General features: G+C 41.3%; 1 protein-coding gene across 2 annotated transcripts in view; it reads right to left on the reverse strand.

Annotated features, from left to right (window-relative positions):
- The window catches only part of Lrrc7 (leucine rich repeat containing 7), a 364,429-nt gene that overhangs the window by 22,688 nt on the left and 320,425 nt on the right, over positions 1-21,316 (reverse strand). For both annotated transcript variants that reach the window (XM_059266515.1, XM_059266514.1), the window contains 2 exons: positions 18,019-18,240; positions 9,152-9,244 (listed from right to left, as the gene is read on the reverse strand). In XM_059266515.1, the coding sequence (XP_059122498.1) occupies positions 9,152-9,244; positions 18,019-18,240 (315 nt within the window). The remainder of the gene's footprint in view (positions 1-9,151; positions 9,245-18,018; positions 18,241-21,316) is intronic.

Raw genomic sequence — 21,316 nt, forward strand, 5'->3', positions numbered from 1 at the left:
ATACAATTTACATATATTTGAAATGAAAAATAAGTGTACTGGTTAACTTTTCTAGGACTTTATATTGAATTGATGTAAATCTTTTCAGGAAAAATGGAAAATGTAACACTAAAGATGACATCCTTAAGATCTTTCCTTTCTTTTTTTAAACTCTCTTATTTTTTACATTTATTAATTTATTTAGTGTGTATGACTTGTGAGTGTACCACAGCATGAAGTCAGAGGACAACTTGTAAGAGTTGGTTTTCTCCTTCTACTGTGAGTTCTTGGGACTGAACTCAGGTCATGAGGCAGAAGCAAGTCTCCTTGCTCACTAAGCCATCTTGCTGGCTCCCTGAGAGCTTTTTGGTGAACTGGGGCAAAGCCACAAACTGTGAGAACTTGGCTCATGTTTGGTTCTCACTTTAAAGTTCACACTTGGCTTTAAGAAAATTCCCAGGGTGTTTGCTCCAGAAGTATGTTCCTATCAATACTTGGTTTTATAAACTGCTTTTTTTTTTTTTTCAGGTAAAAAAGAACACAAAGTTGGTTCAGCGAGTGACTATTGATACTTGGATTAGAGCTTTGATTTAAATAACAGAGCAAGTTTTTGTATTTTTAAGAAACAAGATGTAATAATTAGAAGAATCAGAGAGTCTCATCAATGACGTAGACAGGTCTCATGCTAGCTAGCCAGTGTGGTACAGCAGAGAGAACGTTAATAATAAAAGTATCATTGGTAGTACAGCTGGGCATCCACATGGGCTTTGATTTAATTGGGAAAATTTTTTTGGTGGTGGTGGAGTTTGAGACAGGGTCTTGCTACAGCTGAGGATGGCTTCAAATTCAATATGTGGCCTAGCTGTCCGGACTTGAGCTCGTAAAGATCCCCCTGTCTCAGCTTCCTGAGTACTGCAGTTACAGTGTGCACCACCACATCCAGCTAAAATGCTAATTAAAAAAAGATTTATTTTTTTTTTTGCGAATTTTACTTGTATGAGTGCTTTGCCTGAATATATGAATATGTACCACATACATGCAATGGCTGTGGAGGCCAGAAGAGGATGTTGGATACACTGGGACTAAAGTTACAGGCGGCGTGAGCTAGGGACTAAACTTGGTTCTATGCAAAAGCAGCCAGTGCTCTTAATTTCTAAGCCATCTTTCTAAGACTGTAATATGCTACTTTTTAGTCACCCTTCATCTTTTGACCTGCAAACCTTTTTATGCTTTCCCAAGAACTGAGCCTGCACTGAGTGGTATTAGTTGCTTTCCTAAGTCAGAATCCACATGTTCTTTAAGTGTGTAGATGCTGACAATTGGGTTAACACTTCTTCTTTAGTAAAACTTGAGAGTAGGAGTCACATCCATTGGAATCCTATTGATTATAAAGACCAACTTTCTGCTAAGAGTGTCAGTGCTTCCCAACCAGTACTGAGACATTGGAGGAAATGGGCAATAATTCACTTTTTATTTAAAAAAATCCTCATGTTTCACTTTTACTGTCCTGAAATAACTCCAAGTTGCAATGGGGTAAGACAACTGGAGTACTCAGTGCTTTATAAAATAACATGTGCTTAACACTCCTCTTAAAGAATACAGGCTTACATGAAATAGCGTCTGTTTCAATCTCTTTTTAATAAATGCCATCCAAGATTGAGTTAATAAGCACCAAGAAATCTATACCTCCCTCTTCAGCATTCTTTTCAATTTAACTAAGAGTGTCTCCAAAACTATTTCATAATCACTTCATCTTGAAGTAGAAGTCAAAGTGGGGCAGATATGTAAATTATATTATAAAATAAATTTATGAATACAGACAATAAATCATATCTATCCAGTAGCTGTACAAAGTAAAGAGGGGAATGTGTTCCATGGGGAATAAATATTTATGTAAGTATAAATCACATTCAATGAAAAGCTCCAGACAAATATATTTGCTGTTCATGTTTTTCATATCCATGAAGAGACAAGAAACACATGGACTGTGTTTTTTTTCCTTTCACAATTTAAAAGTATACCTTTGCAATTCTTTGTTTATGAATCATCCAACAACATGAGGATAAGAAAAATGAGAAGGTAATTCTTAGGCACTTTTTTTTTTTTTTTTTGGTGTTGCCATGAATGTCTCTGGTATTGATGTCCTGGGGCAAAAAATGTCCAAAAAATGTCTGCTTCTGTGCCTAACTACCTTTCTCTTTTTAATATTGACCTCATTAAACTTTAATTTGATGCAATACCCATATCTACACAAAAGAAAAAGCCTTATTGCTTCCAGGACTGGAAGATAGGGTGAGAAAGGCTTGAGTCCTGCTGCAGCTCATCTGCACGTTTAGAAGCAATATTTCAAACATAATTTGATGATAACCCTGGGACTCTATGACATTTACTTAAAGTTCATTGGCAAGTGTTTTACATTTTTCAACATTCTTCCCAGGGCTTGGATTTCTGTCTGTACCTTAGGCAAATCAAAAAACAAACAAATAAACAAGGATTCATTTCTCCCACCACTTCTGTGGTGACATTCAGATTTCCCCCAGGTAGAAAAATGGCTGAATTCCATGGTGTTTGCCTAGCTTTGGCATTTGATAAACTGTGGAGAGTAAGTGGCTCCCCATATGGCTATTTCCTCCTGTAAGCCCTCGTGTGCAGCCTGGGTCTATAACAAAGCTTTCCTGTGAGCCTGTGACCAGATGTTTATTTTCATGACCACTTAGTGCAAGTTTCCCTGAAAATCTTTAAATTCTAGGCAGTTAGTTCTCTCATCAAATGGGGCAAGGAAGAATGTTAGTCCCTGGATGATGAGCTTTGAATGTTTCATTAGGACTTCTTCCATTCAAAGGATCTTGGGTTGCTTATGAAATGTTGCAAAGCCTGGCATCATTCATCTGTTTCTCTGGTTTTCTCTTTCTAACAGTCTCCTGTGGAACTCACAGTGGGAAATTCTTCAGATTTTGCAATCACGAATTAGTGTGACTGTTTTAATACAAAACATAGTTTTAGTTTTTTCATCGTCAGAATCGCCACTGTAAGGATACCTCAGCCTACAAGTTACATAATTGATTAACAATCCTCCCTCTACTATAGGTTTCTGATTACTGAGGTTCAATGGAGGAGGCATGCAGACTTCCATGGGTTTGTTGAAACAAATATGAGGATTTTGACTAATTAGGATTGTGACTAATATTAGAAAATCACATGCGTTTCGACGCCATGAGATTTGAGCTGATCATGCACTCTGCTGCTAAGTGGCATCTGCAGCTGGAAGCGTGTGTTAGAGCTCATTAAAAGAAAAAGATTTGGAGTCAGATCAATTTGGTTTCAGATTTTGTCTGTTACAGATTAGCTAAATGACCTTGGTCATGTTAATGAACCACTCTGGGACTCAGTAACATGGTGATGACAGTGCTACCTGACTAATAGATGTTGCTAAGATAACCAGATGAGGTTACACACAAAATAAGCTCCATACAGTGCCTGGCACATGATAGTTAATAAATGATATTCATTTTTTACTGCATTATCATTAGATTTGTTGTGTTGAAATCTTTCATCTAAGCAGCATCTTGCTACTGTGACAGCAGTGTTTCTCTCTGATGATAAGCTGGATCACAATTTCTATCCCCTTTACAAAGAGGGAAGAGGTGGGCACTATGAAGGGCTGTTTGCGCCCAGTGTTCCACCACTTTCTCCTTACAAGTACATAAACGTAGTTTTCACTTTGTGATGAACTTATCCAAAACAATGAGCTTTGGTGAGTTGGTTTTTTCATATACTAAACATTGTTCTGACAGTGTCAGCTTCAGAGTTAATCACATGGATTCTTTTACCCCACGAGACCACATTTGCTCGAGACCTTGGGTCTTGGAGGGAAGTTAACTTTGCTTCAGATGCTGTTCCAACACTCCAGTCCTGTATGAAATGGCCTGTCATATGAGACTTAATCCCAAATCCATCTAAAGCCTAGGTGAACTTCTGGGTTTGTCTGAGGTGATTTATTGCAGGAATCTCACACAACCCAGAAGTTAGCTGGCAGCTTCTGTGCCCTGAGCAACATAGCTCCTTTTTGCTCACTCTCCACTCCTTTCTTCTCTTCAGTGACTACTGCATGCTCTCCCTGCTTGCCACCAGTGTGGACATTCTTTCACACTTGGGAACTGGCTGCAACAGCATCAATAACGCAGAACAGAATGAGATAAATTTAGTGGTAACTGTAGCATACAAACTCCTCAGTGCCTTCAAGACATCAGATAGTCAAAGATTCCAGCAGCCAAGAGTTCAAAGCTCCATGGACAACAAGCTTAGCAACACAGCACGTATCCAGGAATATAGCTAATGTATGATTTGTTCACTGGAAGGGAGCATACATTACCCTGCAGACTAGAGTCTCTACGCTCTGCCTACTTCAGACTCAGACAGTATATGCTGAATTTAAATTGCTACTTAATTTGGTACCTTTCACCTCCAGCTGTGAATTAGCCCACTAATGAAAAGGTAATTTCTTTTTCAACATGGTAGAAAAGAGTACGTATTTTCATATACTTAGTATTAGTTTTCAGAGGTAGGTATAAGTCCCCCTCACCTCTGTGTGTGTCTGTGTGTGTACAGCATATGCATATGAACATGCATGTGTGGATGTGTATGTGAAGGCTAGACTACCTCAGATGTCATTCATCCTCAGGCAGTCCACCATCTTTTTGAGATGGTGTTTCTCATGGCCTGAAGCTTCCAAATAAGCTATGGTAGCCGGCTATCAAGCTCTGGGTTTCTGTCTGCCTCCCCTTCCCCAGGGCTGGGATTAGAAAGATGTGCCACTGAAGCCAGCTTTGAAAATGTGCGTTCTGGGAAATGAACTTAGGTCCTTGTGCTTTCAAGGCAAGTACTTTATCCATGTCCTCCCCGCAAGCCCTGGGTTTTAGTCTAAATCATATGCAATCTTTATCAGCATGGAACATGAGGCTGAGTAAATGAAACTGGGTTATGCAGATATGAAACTCTCTCCCAGTGAACGGACTAAATTCTTATGTAAATTGTTGGAGCCAACATCTTTAGATCATTTGAATGTTGTTAATCAGGAATCCATTCTAAGTTTGGATTGCCAAAGAAAGTATTACTAACTTGAACAGTGATCTGTAGATCTGAAATTCTGGTTACTTCCATCAGTTCTGCAATAACAGAGATACATGATTTAGACTGCAAAGTGGTTTGAAGTATAATCAGGCAAAGAAAAATACTTTCAAGGAAGAATCTGTCAACAGCTGCATTAAACAATCCAGGCCCTCTGTCTGCTACATTTAACCCAAAGAGTGAGTTATTAGATCACAGACACAGTTGAGTCTCAGTAAAGTCACCCAAACAAAATTAAATAAATGTGTATAAGGTTTTTGTAGCCACCACAGTGGAAGAAAACAATGCTGAAGCCTATGTTCTCAGTCTTTGCACTTGGAAACAGCAGAAATGAAACACTGTTCTAGCACCCTATTAGTAGTGAGCTTATCCTTAATTTAAAAACATTATCTTCTATCTTCCAAAAGTAGAATGAGAATTTCTCTGTGCTGAGAGAAAGGAGAGGAGCACATCTCTTGAATGGCAGCCACCTGAAAGATGATCAGCTAGCTAACTTTTCATTGAAAGAATTCAGGGAAGGGACATGAGACCAATGGCAAGGAGAGTGTTCAGCCACATAGCTACAGTCACAAGTGTCAGGAAAGTCCACTGGGGAAAAGGCCTCTGTAACAAATGGTGCTGGGTTAAATGAGCATCACACATAGAACATGAAACTAGGTCCGTTATGTTTCACTGTGCATAGAAGTAAATTAAAAATTGATCAAAGACCTTAACATAAGAACTGAAACTTTGCCAGGTAGTGGTGGCTCATGCCTGTAATCCCAGCACTCGGGAGGCAGAGGCAGGTGGATCTCTGTGAGTTCAAGGCCAGCCTGGTATAGAGAATGAGTTCCAGGACAGCCAGAGCTTCACACAGAGAAACCTCACCACCACCCCCCCCTCCGCAGCCCAAAAAAAGAACTGAAACTTTGAATCAGCGGCAACATAGTGGAACCTCTTCCTATGGACGCAGGTGAGGACTGTCGAGTAGTGTTTCAACAGCACAGGAGACAGACTGAGAGAGAACCAATGATGTCACATGAAATCGAAAGCTTCACGGAAGAGAAAACATCAAGCGAAGTAACATCTTACAGAACAGAGTAAGTCTTTGCCAACCCCTCTGACAGAGGTTTATACCCACATATGCGAAGACCTGAAAAATTAAACATCCTCTAAACAAGTACTACACCAGGGAAGTCAATACAGACACTCCTTAAAACAAACAAAACCGCAAAACAGCTACTTCATGACCCAGCTGTACCACACCCGGGACTACATCTGAAGGACTATTAGCACAACACAGAGATGCCTGCACACGAATCTCCCTGTGGCATTATTCTCAGTAACATTATGAATCAGCCTAGTTGTCAGTTGACAGAAGATGGACAGATCTCTCTCTCTCTCTCTCTCTCTCTCTCTCTCTCTCTCTCTCTCTCTCTCTCTCTCTCTCACACACACACACACACACACACACACACACACGCACACAATGGAGATTTATTATGCTGTAAAGAATGAAATAATCTTATTTACAGGAAAGTGGGTGGAACAGGAGATCATATAATTAAAGGAATAAGCCAGAGTTAGAAAGACAAACATGTATACACTCTCTCATATGTGTAACCTCAAGTTATATATGCTGTGGGATGGTCTGTATGTCAAGTGTGTTGCTGATTGGTCAGTAAATAAACCACTGATTGGCCAGTGGCTAGGCAGAAAGTATAGGCGGGACAAGGAGGAGAATTCTGGGAAGTGGAAGGCTGAGGGAGAGACACTGCCAGCCGCCACCATGACAAGCCGCATGTGAAGATCCCAGTAAGCCACGAGCCATGTGGCAAGGTATAGATTTATAGAAATGGATTAATTTAAGCTGTAAGAACAGTTAGCAAGAAGCCTGCCACGGCCATACAGTTTGTAACCAATATAAGTCTCTGTGTGTACTTGGTCGGGTCAGAGCGGCTGTGGGTCTGGCGGGTGAGAGAGATTTGTCCTGAGGTGGGCCAGGTAGGAAAACTCAAGCTACATATATATTTTCCACACACATAATGTATATGATACAAAAGTGGAAGGCAAGTATTTGGGAAGAATAAGGGAACTAACAGAATGGGAAGAGGGGCTAGGAGAGTAATATTGAAATGCATCACTTCATACAACAACTATCAATAAGAATTAAAAAGAGAGGATCAAAACAAATAAGACACGAGGGCATGAAGTTTAAATAATGTATCATATGTGTTTCTGATAATTGGAACTTTTATTGATAATTTATCAAATTAAATAAGTGGTTGCCCCAACTAGATTATCAACTACTTTAACTTTATAGGTCAGCATCGTTTCAAAATGTAAATACAGGTGTACCATTGTCTCCTGTGCTGCCCTCCTGCCTCATGTTCAGTCCTCCATGGAAGCAACTGCTACAGCTTGCTGTCCAAAGGTCTTTCTGCCTATGGTGACTGGAAACTGTTATATATATTTCCTGATGTACATCACCATGTCAAAAATTCTGTCCCAAACTTTTCTATCCTCTAGAATGGAGAGAGTATGATGGCTGAGAAGGTTAGAAAAATATGCGATGAAGGTCCTGCTTTAGGCTTTGGAAATATCCATATACGAGCAGTCAATTTGTGGTTTTTTGTTTTTGTTTTTTTTGTTTTGTTTTGTTTTGTGTGTGTGTTCTTGTGTGTGGACACATTTGTGTATGTGTGCCTTTTAGGCTGGTTGACTTTGGGCTTCTTCCTTGATCGCCTCTCTTTATATACTGAGTCAGGGTCTCACCCTTGAACCTAGAGTTTTCAGATTCAGCTGCCGATAGCAGTTTTCTCTAGGTTTCCTTGTCTCTGCCTGTTGCATTGGGTGTTACAGGCTAGCTGTCATGCCTACTGGCTTTTGTATGGGTGCTGGGAATCCAACCTCTGGACTATAGGCTTGCAAGGCTAGTTAGCCACTGAGCTATTTCCTCAGTCCCACATTCAAGTTTCCTTTGGAAGTAGATTTTATTTTTAGAAATTGATCTGTGAGCTGTTTCTGTAATAACAGTGAATAACTGGACCTGATGTCATTTAAGGTAGTTCAGTTTGGTGAGATCAAAGGTAGGTCATTTTAAGGGTTAATAAATTTATCCACATTGATTTCAATATGAGATTGTTAAGCAATAATAGTAGTAGGGCAGGCTATATAGCTCAGGGTAGAAAGTTAGATGATCCGCCCTGGGGTTAGGTTGGCCTGCTAGATGGCAGGGCCCAAATGGAGCTAGGAGAGTACACATTTATCCAGTGAGATGAGGGTCTGGTTCTTCTGATAATGCTAACTTCAATTTTCTTATATTATAAAATTTGTTTTCTGTGATTTTTTTATTTCCAAAGTTGTGTTAATGGAACCCTACCCTTTGCAAGTGTGGTAGACCAAGGTCAGGGGCTGGCTGGCCTGAACACTCGGTCAAAGTGGGGTCATTTTGTTACTGTAAGAAAACATTTTCCTAAACAACAAGTGAGCAATTTACAAATAAATCTTTGGAAAATTTTTCTGATAAATGTCTTACATAGATTTCTTTACCACATATAACTATAAAGTCAAAACAAAGAGGCAAAAAATTACTCCATGAAAACTAGCTATAGAATGGTACCAAAATCCCTTTCTTCTCTCTGTCTCTGTCTCTGTCTCTCTCTCTCTCTCTCTCTTTCTCTCTCTCTCTCCAAGACAGGGTCTCTCTGTGCAGCCTTGGCTGGTCTGGAACTTGCTCTGTAGACCAGGCTGGCCTCGAACTTACAGAGATCCAACTGTCTCTGCCTCCCAAGTGCTGGAATTAAAGGTGTGTGCCACCACTGCTTAGCTTCCCCTTTCTTTTCAAATAGAAAGACTAAATATTTGTTCCTCCTACTCCATTTCCCGCAAGCACTATGCTGGATTTGTTTTCCCTGGACAGACATGTTTCTGTTTCTGATTGGCTTCATGGTTAGCTGGATCAGTTCAGCACAACAAACATATCCATGACATTTTTTCACCATCACATCACAGTGGAAGACAGCATTTTGAAACTAAAATTGTCAACAAGGAATTCACTTCTTACCTTGTCGGAAGGTTTGAAAGGATTTCCTTGCCCACTAATTCCACCGCTGATACTAAATCCAAGCCCAGGATTCTTTTCTATTCTCACACAGAACTAAGAAAAAAGACATGAAATGTCAAACCAAGTAGCCATTACAAGTAAATCTTTCAAACAAGGTTTACAATTCACTCATATTTTTAGTGAGCCCATGTTGGTCTGGTGTAAGCAACATAAACTCCACCAAAGGGGTAATGTCTCTATGCCTCCATATGTCAGAAACTACCTTTAGAAGCCCAGGCCTCATGAGCACACTGTGGGTGAAGCATTATCTGTCAATCTATGCACATGCCCAGACTACTTAGAAAACACTGTACAAACAAGTGAGAGGAATCAGAGATGGCAATTTAAACGTGGTCAGGGAGGACCCCTTTGGAAGGCGTGGTGGTGTTTAGGGGTGTTAGGGTTTTTAGTTTGAGGGAAAAGGGAATTGAGTTTTGTAGTAGCTGCTGAAGCTGGAGCAGGAAGAACAGAAGGTTATTCAACTGACACAAGGTTAGAGACTGTGGTCCACAGGACAGAGACTGGGCAGGAACAGTGCCTCAAGGCTGTGAGGATTTTGGTCTAGCATTCTTTGCTATTACTCCCTTAGGCCTCAGCAATACCGAAAACGAGCACATTAGATGGAGTGTTCGCAGACAGGAAGCCAGCAGGATGACCTGGAGAAACCTCAACAGTCGAGATCTGGGACCCTGTGCTGAAGGCGAGTTGGGGCTGAGGGAAAAAATAATGGCTTTGCATATAGGGTGGGACAGGGTGACCCCAGATGATGAGAGCCTTGTGACTAAGAGGAGGCATTCTGTTGTTAAATGAAGAGAAAAGAGATTCACAAATGTTAGGTACAGAGCAAGCAGGAAGCAGGGGAGCCCAGGTGGTACCAGAGGGCAACAATGAGGGGACTGACAGGTCAAGAAAAAAATAATGAGGAATACACTGACGTGTTTTGTCACAAATAAACGCAAAAGAAAAGTTCTTAAGGATGACTGAACTATTGGCTAATTAAGCAACTTTATGCCTCTGGCTAGCACTCATCCAGCCTCTGAACCAGTTAAATGTGAATGCCCAAAGCAGTCTCTATCTTTCTATTTCTATCTCTCCTCTTAGATGGTCCAAGGAAAACATGATTCCTGTTCCATAATTAATTAACACGCACCCAAGTTACCAGACTTTGGATGAATTAACCTTACTTACTAGCACCATGCTTAGTGGGCTGTTCTCGTTCCTAAAATGTATCTAACTATCTTGTGGTTCACTTGCAACACAAGGGCAAAAACCCACCCGCTAATGTGATTTTTAATTTCATCTCACCGGTGAATAATTTCTAAATTACAAGTAAGTGCAGTTGCCAAGAGTACTTTTTCAGTCACTTTAAAGATATACTTAATTACAACTTCTCCTTCAACTGATCTAGATTTTTTAAAACTAGTTTTCACAGGGTAGCAGGAGATAGCTTATAATAGTTTATAATTCACATGGTTCACAGCCTATGAGTATGAATATAGAACAGTTTGATATAGCTGGAAGGAATATTTTAGCTTTATTCTATGTATCACTTTGCCTCTTGGCTATTATTTATTAATTAGAAAACGACAAGAAAGCATCCTATTTAATTAAAATCTCTCCTTTTGTCTTTGCTCACAGATACATGCATTTTTAAATGTCAAATTAAGCAAATTAAGTCAGTCTAAAACAACTAATAGCACATTTTCTCTCATTTGTGGGTCCTAGATTTTATATAGACACATTAAGTCATGTATGTACATATGACATGGAGGTAGAAGCAGAACCATCTAAGGCAGAGGTTCTTAACCTGTGGGTTGTGACCTTTTTAGGGTCAATTGACTATCACAGAGGTCACCTAAGACCATCAGAAAACACAGATTATGATTCATAAGAGTAGCAAAATTATGGTTATGAAGTAGCAACAAAATAATTTTAAGGTTGAGGGTCACCACAACATGAGAAACTGTGTTAAAAGTCGCAGCACTGGGATGACTGAGAACCACTGATCTAAGGCAAGAAGAGGGTCATGGCAAGATGAAAAAAGGGGAAGTGGGCTTATGGACAGGAAAACACTCCAGGCATATTATATTCTTACATGAAAAAGTGCTAGTGAGACCCCAGAACTGTGTATAACGAAGGATGTGGACACACACACACTCACACATGCACACTCACACATACACACACATACACACTCATGAATGCACACATGGGCACACGCACGTATCTGTACAACAACAAATCTGGTTCTGTTTCTTGTGGAGTGCGGAGGTGTGGTTGCTGGCTTCCTTTAGATCACTCTAGAACTGGGATCTACAGGGAGAGTTGTCCTTTATGTAGAAAATTTCCAAGTAGTTTCCAGTCATCCTTTTTCAAGGAAGGGATTACATTTCATTTATAGTACTGAAAATCTAGAATGTGCTGAAAAGCTAAGGAAAACAGTAGCGCCAGGAAGTGCTGTCTCAGTGCACTTTAAACAACAGAAACAGTAAAGTTGATACTTGTTTCATAAACCTGACAAACAGACTTCAGCTGTGATCTACAGTTTGGCTATTCCCAGAATGCCCACGTGTGTCAGATCAGTAGGGGTCTGGAGTCTCCTAAAGCCCGTGGGAGGGAGGACTTCTCTTGTGGTGAGGGGTTTCACCTGCTTGCTGAGGCCCAAAGAGGAGAGAGGAAACCTCACAGGCATGAGAGGCTGAAAGGAACTGGGACTCAATGATTTTGTAAAAGGTCCAGAAGTTAATAAAAATAACTTATTTACTGAAAATCAATATTTCAATTTTCTCTTAAGAGATGAAACGAAATGTCTGTCTAAAGCACGGTGTCAGCTCAGTCAGCAGTAGGGCTGTGAGACTCGGCCTGCTTCCTGCATGCTGCTTGATTGCACACTTCTGGTCTGTGTTGATCTCACTGAAATTAGAACAGCGGGTCTTAGAGAAACCTGCTTCCGGGTCACAGAAGGCTAGGTGTCAAGAGATGCAATGTCAGCAAGAGACAGCTCTACCTAGAAACAGGAGGCAGTTGAGTGATCATCTAGGGCTGAAGGGTGGGAAGGTTCTAAAATCATATTACAATGGCGGACACCCATCTGTAAAATATTAATATACAACTTGTGTACTTTAAATACTCCAGTTTGTAGGATATAAATTATATGTACAATGTAGTCAAAAACAGCAAGATCATCATGACTGAAAGACAGCTTTGTAAGGCAGAGAAGGCAATGTGAGCAGGGGCTAGACCCACAGGGACATTAGACTATCCTGTAATTGTGTGAGCATGGCCTAGACCCATGGAGAAATTAAACTATCCTTAAAAATCTTACTCAGCCATCAATGAAGCCAATAAATCATTCTAAGTAGAGGAGTGGCATGGTATGGATTTCATTTTGATAACTTCGGCAGCAGGAGAGATCAGAGTGAGGTACAGTGGAAAGAGAGTATTTAGTATTTGTGGGGATGTGTGGGTGGTGAGGAAGGTGTGAAATTTAGGATGTTACTATGCTCCTGATAGAAGTGTTTTGGATTGGAGGTGGGCTGTGAGAAAGGGGAATCAGACATGTTTAGTCATAGAAGAATGATGGGATGTGGAAGTCTAGATGTAGACAGGGATGTGAGAGAAAGGGCTGGGGAAGAAAGTTAACAGCTCTTTTGGCCATGTTTATCAAGAACTTGGAAAACCTAGGTGGAGAATGAAGGAAGACATAGCTCAGTCAGTGTGTTCAGACAGCTGGAGTGCAGGAGGGAGGGCCAGGGATGGGGATAGAGAGTTGAGAAACATGTGGGACGGAATGCTGTCATTGAGGGGATGGTGTAGACAGAAAGGCTGGATGCAATCCATCAGGAGAAGAGGTATAGTCATCTCAGGATGGAAGGTTGTAAACTATCCTGGAAAAATGATTTCATGATATATGGAGCCCAGAAAGCAGTGGCAGAGAGAGAGAGTGATCTCAGACTTTTCTTTCCCTTGGCTGCTCTGTTATCAGCTGCTGGAAGTGCATGTGAGACTTCAGGGGAGGTTTACAGCTGTTGGGCTGGCTGAAGAAAGTTATATCATGTTGAATGATATTAGAAGAAAGGCTTGAAAAGTCTGTTAAACTACATACTACTTTTCAAAAGCTGCAAGGAAATACTATCTCACTTTTATAAGAATGGTGGTTATAAACAACAACAAACTAATAAATGGTGGTAGAAAGGAGGCGCTCTTGGGCTATGTGTGGGGATATAACTTATTACATTACAGAGTAAAGTTTCTGTCCTCTGATTTAGCTGGCCTCTGATTTAGCTTTTTGAAATGTAGCCAGAGGAAGTATACTCATCATACCAAAGAGAAGCCTGCACATCCATGTTTACCACAGAGCTATGTCTGGATGGACAGATAAAGAAAATAGGAGACTCAGAATTACACACAGTGGAATGCTACTGGACTCTGCAGAATGAAACCATGGCATTTTCAGGAAGGTGGATGGAACTGGACAACCCTATCTTAAGTGAAATAAGCCAGAGACAGGAAGATGAGCACAGCATGCTCTCTTTCATATATTGAGGCTCTAAAAAAGTTAACATGAACATAGAACAGTGGTTTTTAGAGTTTGGGTATTGGGAGGATGAAACTGGATAAAGAAGACTGTATTCTGGGTTATTGTGCCTCAGGCCACAAAATGGAATACAAAAACTCACAAAACCAGGTCCTGATTCCAGTTGGCTTCTAAGCTGCTAGGTTGTCATAGTCAAGGCACTTTACTTCTCTTAGTCTTATTCAATAAGACAGATGCTGGTAACCTGGATCACAAAACTGTGAATTGAGCTGTACTGCTTGGGTATCTCTATGTTCTACATGTGTAAGCACATTATGCATTGGATTACAAATGTGCATAAAGAAAGATAAAAGATACTATCAATTTATTTAAAAAATATTCAATTTGTGTGACTTCTACATAGTGATGACACCAGTACATTGCCCAGCTGGGAGTATGTTGGGCTACAGAATACCTCAGGCAGTGACTCTCAACTTTGGCTGTACTATGTAGAATCAATGAGGCATTCACAAAATTCCCATTACCTTGGTCACAGGTAGATGAGTGAAATAAGTTGACCTGGGAAGGAGGCAAGGTGTCAGTGTATTCTGAAGAGCTCCAGACAAGATTGAAATGTGCAGATGAGACTAAGAACACCTGATACACAGTATTGTGGTGGGGAGGACAGGAGATAAGAACAACAAATACTGAGGACATTTAAATGCTGTGGAGTTTCACACAAGCATAACAGTGTCTAGTTCTGGTGTGGGAGCCCACAGTGACCCCCTAGTTTGTGCCTTGATTCCATCTTGAGTCAAAGTCAAAGAGTTCAAGCTTATCTTTGCTCTCTTAGGCTGCCTAACAGGATGTTTGACCAAAGGTGTGGTTACCAGATGTCTTGAGAATTAAGGAGTTGTTTATTCTTGTTTGTTCCTTGAACCATGATGTCCTTGAGAGGGGGAGGTCTTTTGCTCCCCTTGCTTTGGGTATAAAAAGGCCATGAGAAATAAACTCAGGGCTGCTGTGGTGTTAACTCAGAGCCCTCCCAAAGCTCTCCTGTGTCTCTGTCTTTTTCTTTTATGTCTACGTCTCTATTTTTCCTATCTATTATTTCTCAGTCCTCACTCCCCTTTTCAGGACTGTTCAACAGGTTGGGCAGGACCCGACATTCTGGCTTCTTCTCTCTTTTGTAGACTAATGAGGTTAGGATTGATAACCATTATCTTCTTTGAAACATTTTAATTCTTAAAAACTTTTATTCTCATTCCTTCTGTTTTCTATTTCTACCCTCTCAGAGAAGTCCTATCTTTGCCTGCACAGGACTGTGTCATCTAACTCTCACCCAACTTTTGGAAGGTATATGTGAATACGTAGGGGGAATCATGCAAGCATGCAGGGTGCATGCATAAGTGTGCACATGCACATAGCAGCAAGGAGTTAGTTAATCTTCATTGTAGTTCCTTAGGGTTTCCTATTGGCCTGGAACTCACTGAGTAGTCTTGATTAGCCAGTGAGCACTATGGATCCACTGAAATCCTCCTCCCCTGCTCTGGTATCACAAGAATATATGTGGTGGTCTGAAAGAAAATGGCTCCCAAAGGGAGTCACACTATTAGATGTGGCTTTGTTGGAGTGAGTATGGCCTTGTTGGAGGAAGTGTGCCACTGTGGAGGCGGGATTTGAGATTTCCTATGCTCAGGACACCACTCAGTGTCACAGTCCACTTCCTGTTGCCTGCAAGATGTAGAACTCTCAGCTACTTCTTCAGCACCATGTTTGTCTGCATGCCATCATGTTCCACCATGATGATAATGGATTGAACCTCTGAATTGTAAGCTGCCACCTCAATTAAATGTTTTCCCTTATAAGAGTGGTCATGGTGTCTCTTCACAGCAATAGATATAACCTTAACTAAGACTGTACAACCACATCTAATTTTCATTTGGGCTCTGTTGCTAGAACTCAGGTGTTCATGCTTCCACAGCAAGCACTCTCCTGACTGAGCTATCTCCCAGTCTTCCCCAACCAAAAGTTGTTGACAGGTGGTATTGTTTCCATTTTAAAGAAAGAAATAATCTTAGAAGGAGTGAATGGCTTGGCCAGGGTCACATGGCTCATTACAGTAAAAAGAGAACTTCAGAATCTAAGCCCCTGGCTTGGTGATCTTTTCTGAATGACAGAGCTTCATGAGGAAGAGCAGAGGTTAGGGAAGGCAAAATAGCAGAGAAGCAAAGTAGAAATAATCATGTCCAGCGTTTTTACATCTAGCAGCTGATCAGGTATGGCACACACTGCTTTGGGGTGCTTGCCAGTCTTGTGGTTTAATTAACCCTGTAATGTCCACTTTTTGATGGAGTATCACCTCAGGTGGGGCTGGGAGGAGGTGGTCGTGTGGCAAGCCATTTGTGTTGCCCAGCACAGAGCAGTAAAGGCCATCAGGGTAATGTACTGCAAACATGGTCAGCAGAGCTCTTGGGATTGTAATGGGGCAGAGGAGTGCGTTTTGGAATGAGGTCAATTTGTTTAAAGGCTTTGAGGGCATTATTGTCACTGCAGCTTTGGCCTTAGCATTCTGAGCCATTTCAATCCAAGACCAAGGCAAAACACCAAGAAGTCAAAAGGATTGGATTTAAGTCCATTAACACTACCTCTCTAATGGCATCAGGTTTATCAAAGCTATGGATCAAAACAGTCAAAAGCTACTGTAGATTCTTTCTATGAAGCAATTACAATATTGTGAACTAAGTTCATGTGGTAATAAGGCAGTGATTTGGGGAGAAAAGGGGAAAAACAAAACAAACAAAACAACAACCCATGTAGGTACTGGCAGGAGCACCTGAATCAGAGAACTGGGTTGAGGATTGTTTTTCTTGAGGAGTCAGATATGAATACAGCCTTTGTTAGAGCACTTTTTAAACCTCATTAACTTTTTAGACTTCTGGAAAGTCAGTAGCTGTACATCATTATCTGACTACAGGAGCCTGCCTGACTTGTTACATGTTAAATCCAACATGTGGCCTGGATTAGGGAAAGGGAAAGAGAATTATCTTGAGCATCTATGATTCTGAGAGTGATTGATACAGGTCAGATGTAAGAATGAGACAAAGTTTGAAGCATCTAGGATCCCCATGATAAATGGCCCTGAGAAACATAATAGAAAAAGCTGGAGAAAGAAGGTAATCTTGGCTGGTGTGTAGAAGAGATGGTTGGCTACCATGTAAAGCGTTGGATAAATAATAACAGCACAGACCCTTCATAAACCATGTGATGGGTGAATAATGCCATGGAGCTTTGCCTAATAATCTGAACAATGAAGGATTAATTGTATGCATTAGATTGTGTTGTCTCCTCCCCAAGCTTCCATCAGATGAAATCTTCTCTGGTCTCAAGGAAGGAGAACATTCTATAGTGGAGAGCAAGTCCCAATTCTAGTCAGGACAGGAAAACAATTGCTGTGGGATGTTCTGTATGGCAAATGTGTTGCTAATTAGTCAATAAATAAAACACTGATTGGCCATTGGCTAGGCAGGAAGTGTAGGCGGGACAAGGAGGAGAATAAAGCTGGGAAGTGGAAGGCTGAGTCAGAGAGACACTGCCAGCCGCCACCATGACAAGCTGCATGTGAAGATCCTGGTAAGCCACGAGCCATGTGGCAAGGTATAGATTAAAGGAATGGATTAATTTAAGCTATAAGAACAGTTAGCAAGAAGCCTGCCACAGCCATACAGTTTGAAAGCAACGTAAGTCTCTGTGTTTACTTGGTCGGGTCTGAGAGGCTGTGGGACTGGCAGGTGAAAGAGATTTGCCCTGACTGTGGGCCAGGCAGGAAAACTTAAGCTACAAACAATAGTCATTATTATGATTTTGCTACATTGCATTAATCAGTAGCTTTTGGAACATTTACAAATTTCTCTTCCAATAATTCTTTAGGGTTTTCTATACTCTGTACTATTCAACAACCAGAAAATAGGGCTAAAAATGTGTTTCTGCAAAAGAAGATGGGATAATAGCTCACCTTTCATACTCTCCATTCGCCTTAGTCAACACACCCCATCCACAGAGGTTCTTTATAACACTCAAAACTAGTGCTGAAGAGTTGAATTGGGGTGCGCAGTGGGAAGGAAGAACAGGACTGGAAAACCATTGTATTTTGCATGCAAAAAGGCATTTTACCAATGTGTCATTTGCCCCTAACCACTGGCAGCAATGACCCAATTCCTATGAAGAGCATTGTGAGCCAAGGACCAGTGTGCAGCATTGAGTTGTTTTAACTTCCTGAATGTCCACTGACTGTTACAAGAGCTCTCCTTACCTGCTCAGGATAGCCATCCATACTCCTCTGCCCTTTCGTTTGAATTAAGCACCGTCCAGGCTGAGGTCCCCGGGTGGCCTGTGATGAAGGGATCTGGATGGGCAATGGCGACTGAAACTGCTGGATGGTCACTTTGTTGATGTTCCCCTCATATGGCTGCTGCTCCCGGCTTCGGTGTTGAAGGCTCTGTGACCCCATCAGGGTCTGAATGTGGCTACCTGCCTGTAGAGAGCAGAATTGTCAGGTCAAGTTTCCTGTGAGTAAAGCAGAAAGCACCATGCTGCCCCATCGGAAGAGGCCCTCACATGGGCTCCCAGCCCAGGCTGGAAGAAGATACCCCATGGGTGAGAGATGCCCATGTGGGCTCTCAGCCAGGCTGGGAAGGATAACAAAGGAAAGGTAGGGGTACACCCATGGGGCTGGTGGAGACGTTGACGCCGGTGCAGTCATCTGGTGGTTTGCTGAAGATTATTTTATTCCTGATTTTAAGGCAACAAAATTCATCTGAAAAGAATCTCAAAGAAAAAGAATTCAAACCTTAAAAATAAAGGGTAGTGCTAGATGACATTTTATGTTGAAAAATAACCTAGAGAAATATGTAAGCTCTTTAGCATCGGGGGACAATAATCCCTCTTCCTAAGGCAAAACAGTAGAATTGCTTAAGTTCTATGACACAGGTGCACAGTGAGCTGGTTCAGGAGAAAATAATAAATGCTATTAATTTGTTACATTATTAGCTCAAGAGCATTAAAAGTCAATCATGTGATAAATGCCTGTAAGTAGCTGCCATCTGTGGGGACAGGAAGGGCAGTTAGAGTGAGCTATGCACACTCCTTTGTTTTAAAATTCTTAAAGAGTATGGAAAATAAAGAAACTCATAGTGAAGAAAGAACATCATCTAGAGGGAAATATTTTGCTGGATTCCAAACAAGAGGTAATTTAAAAAAGAAAGTACTCTATTAATTGGCAATATGAATGCAAAATAAACAACCTTCAGATTATATATTAGATGTCTAATTAGCTGTCTTGGCATTGTGAACCATTTTCTAACTTCATGAAGATCAAAAATGTTTCAGTCATGGGGAATTAGAGGGAAAGTTGTGGAGGTTTTAGCCTGTACCGGGGCAAGGTGCAGTTACCCACATGTGTGATAATCTCAAAGGCCAATGCTTATTCCTCAGACACATCTCTCTTCCTGAAAACTTCCAGAAACCTTGTCACTTTCCTGCCAGTCTAGAAGACTGGAAGTCCTTATGGCAAGTTCAGCTCTTCTCTGCTGCTACAAGTTTTCCCATTCTCTTGTAAACCCAGGGTTATATTCTGAGTCCTCTCATGAATCACTTGGCATCATCAGTTACGTGTCAGACAGAATGATCTCTCGAGGTCAGAGGGGGCAGAGCGGGGTTGGTTTCTGATTCCTACCTGGTTCCCACCTCCACTGTAAGATATTTGGCTGCTTGAGCACCTTCCTATATAATCTGCATGAGAAAACCAATAATGCCTTCTTGAAAGTTACACTGCTGATTTATTTGGAACAGACTCTGTCCAAAGTTGAAAGAGCCTCTCTATTCTGCAGAACTCTAACTTTAGACTTACGTTTTTCTGGTGTATTTTTCTTCTGACAGGCCAGTTTGCACTCAGGATTATATAGATGTTTGAATTGTTTTCAATGTGGTGTATATATGCATGTTTGTGTGCAATGAGTTCCAGGAACTGTCAGCCTCTATTCCCCCAGTCTGGGCTTACAATTATCCCTCATATCTTGATTTTTTTTCTGGGTGCTGGAGATTTGAACCCAGATCCCCCTGTGTATGCAGCAGGTACTCTACTAACCGAGTCATCTACCCTGCCCCTACTTTTGAATTTTTGAGGACATGCAGCATATCCCACTTACTCTTCTCAGTGAGAGGCACAGTACATGCATTTAGTAGACAATAGCTGTCATCCAAACGTGGTGTTGAAGCATGTCCCAAGGCATCTCACATGCATTACCTCCTTAGTTTTCGCAACAACATTAAGAGGTGATTATTATTATTACCCTATTTTACTGAAGAGGACACTAAGGTGGGCAATAGTATACAATATTCCCAAGTAATTCGTAGAACTAGGGAACTGTCAAATCAGCATTTGACAAAGTTGTCTATCAAAGGTCATCCTCTTGATTATTGTATTATACTGCAGCCTGGTCCTCATCCCTAGTTCTACTGAGAACAGAAAAGGAACTGTGCAGAGGACTCCCAGGCTCTGGCTGGTCGTCACAGTCAGTTCCTTAGCAGCCCTTGTATTTCCCAGTCAGTGGATCAGGCCTGTGGGTTGTCTTAGGTGCTCTGCTTTGGACTTCAAGTTGACAGGTAAGCAAACAGGATGGTGCTGTTGTATTTAGTAGTCTTTCCCTTGCTATGAGTTAATAAAGCTTGTGTTTTCAGATGGTGAGCATGGAGGGAGCAAGCAATCACTCTGCAAGTGATTCTGCCTGCCCATCTACTCTCCTGGGCTGCGGGCTGTGGAGAGCAATGACTGATGGCCGTAGAAAGCAAAGAACAAACACCCAATTCTGTAAAATTAAGCAAACACAAATGACAAGACACTTAGTGGGATGGTTGTGGTTCAGAAGGATGGGAAGAGGACTTTGTGAACAGTACAAAAGCTTCCTGAGGGTGACGAGGACACTGACGATGAAGTACAATACGCCAATGGGAACAAGAATGTCAGCGGTTGGGTTTGCTCAAGGGGGCGTGGAGGGGGGAGTAAGCCATGTGTACACTGCCTCTTACTGTATGGGGGATGCAACACAAAGGTTTCTGAAAAGACACTGTGACATGTTTGGAATGACAAAAAGAAACAGAGGATTTGGTGTTTTTGGAGCTTTCAAGAGGAGGCTGGAGAAAACCATACATATTCCATAACAGAGTTGGAGAATGGTACTTTCAAGTTGACCCTGAAACAAACTGTCAAAATTTACAGGGAAAAAAGCTCTAATATCTACAGAACTCAAGAAAATATTTACACCCAAAACAGAGAAATGCTAATTTGATACTAAATGCTATAACTCACCCAAAATTCAGCCTGAAGCTAATTGGGCTTATTATGGGAAACTGTTCAGTGTTTAGAAGGTTTAAACAACATCAAAGAAATGTCTCTGTCACCACTGAGGTGGTTTGGCTCACCGTGCTCCTCCAGACCTGAGCAGGAGGCCGGACATACACTGGGATGCCCAGGTGGGCCCGTGTCTCACTGTCCATCTTGGCTCTTGAACAACTGGAGTTTGCTTGGAAAAATGAAACACAACTTAAATGGA

Source organism: Peromyscus eremicus, chromosome 6 (genome assembly GCF_949786415.1).
Source record: "Peromyscus eremicus chromosome 6, PerEre_H2_v1, whole genome shotgun sequence".
Classification (NCBI taxonomy): Eukaryota; Metazoa; Chordata; class Mammalia; order Rodentia; family Cricetidae; genus Peromyscus; species Peromyscus eremicus.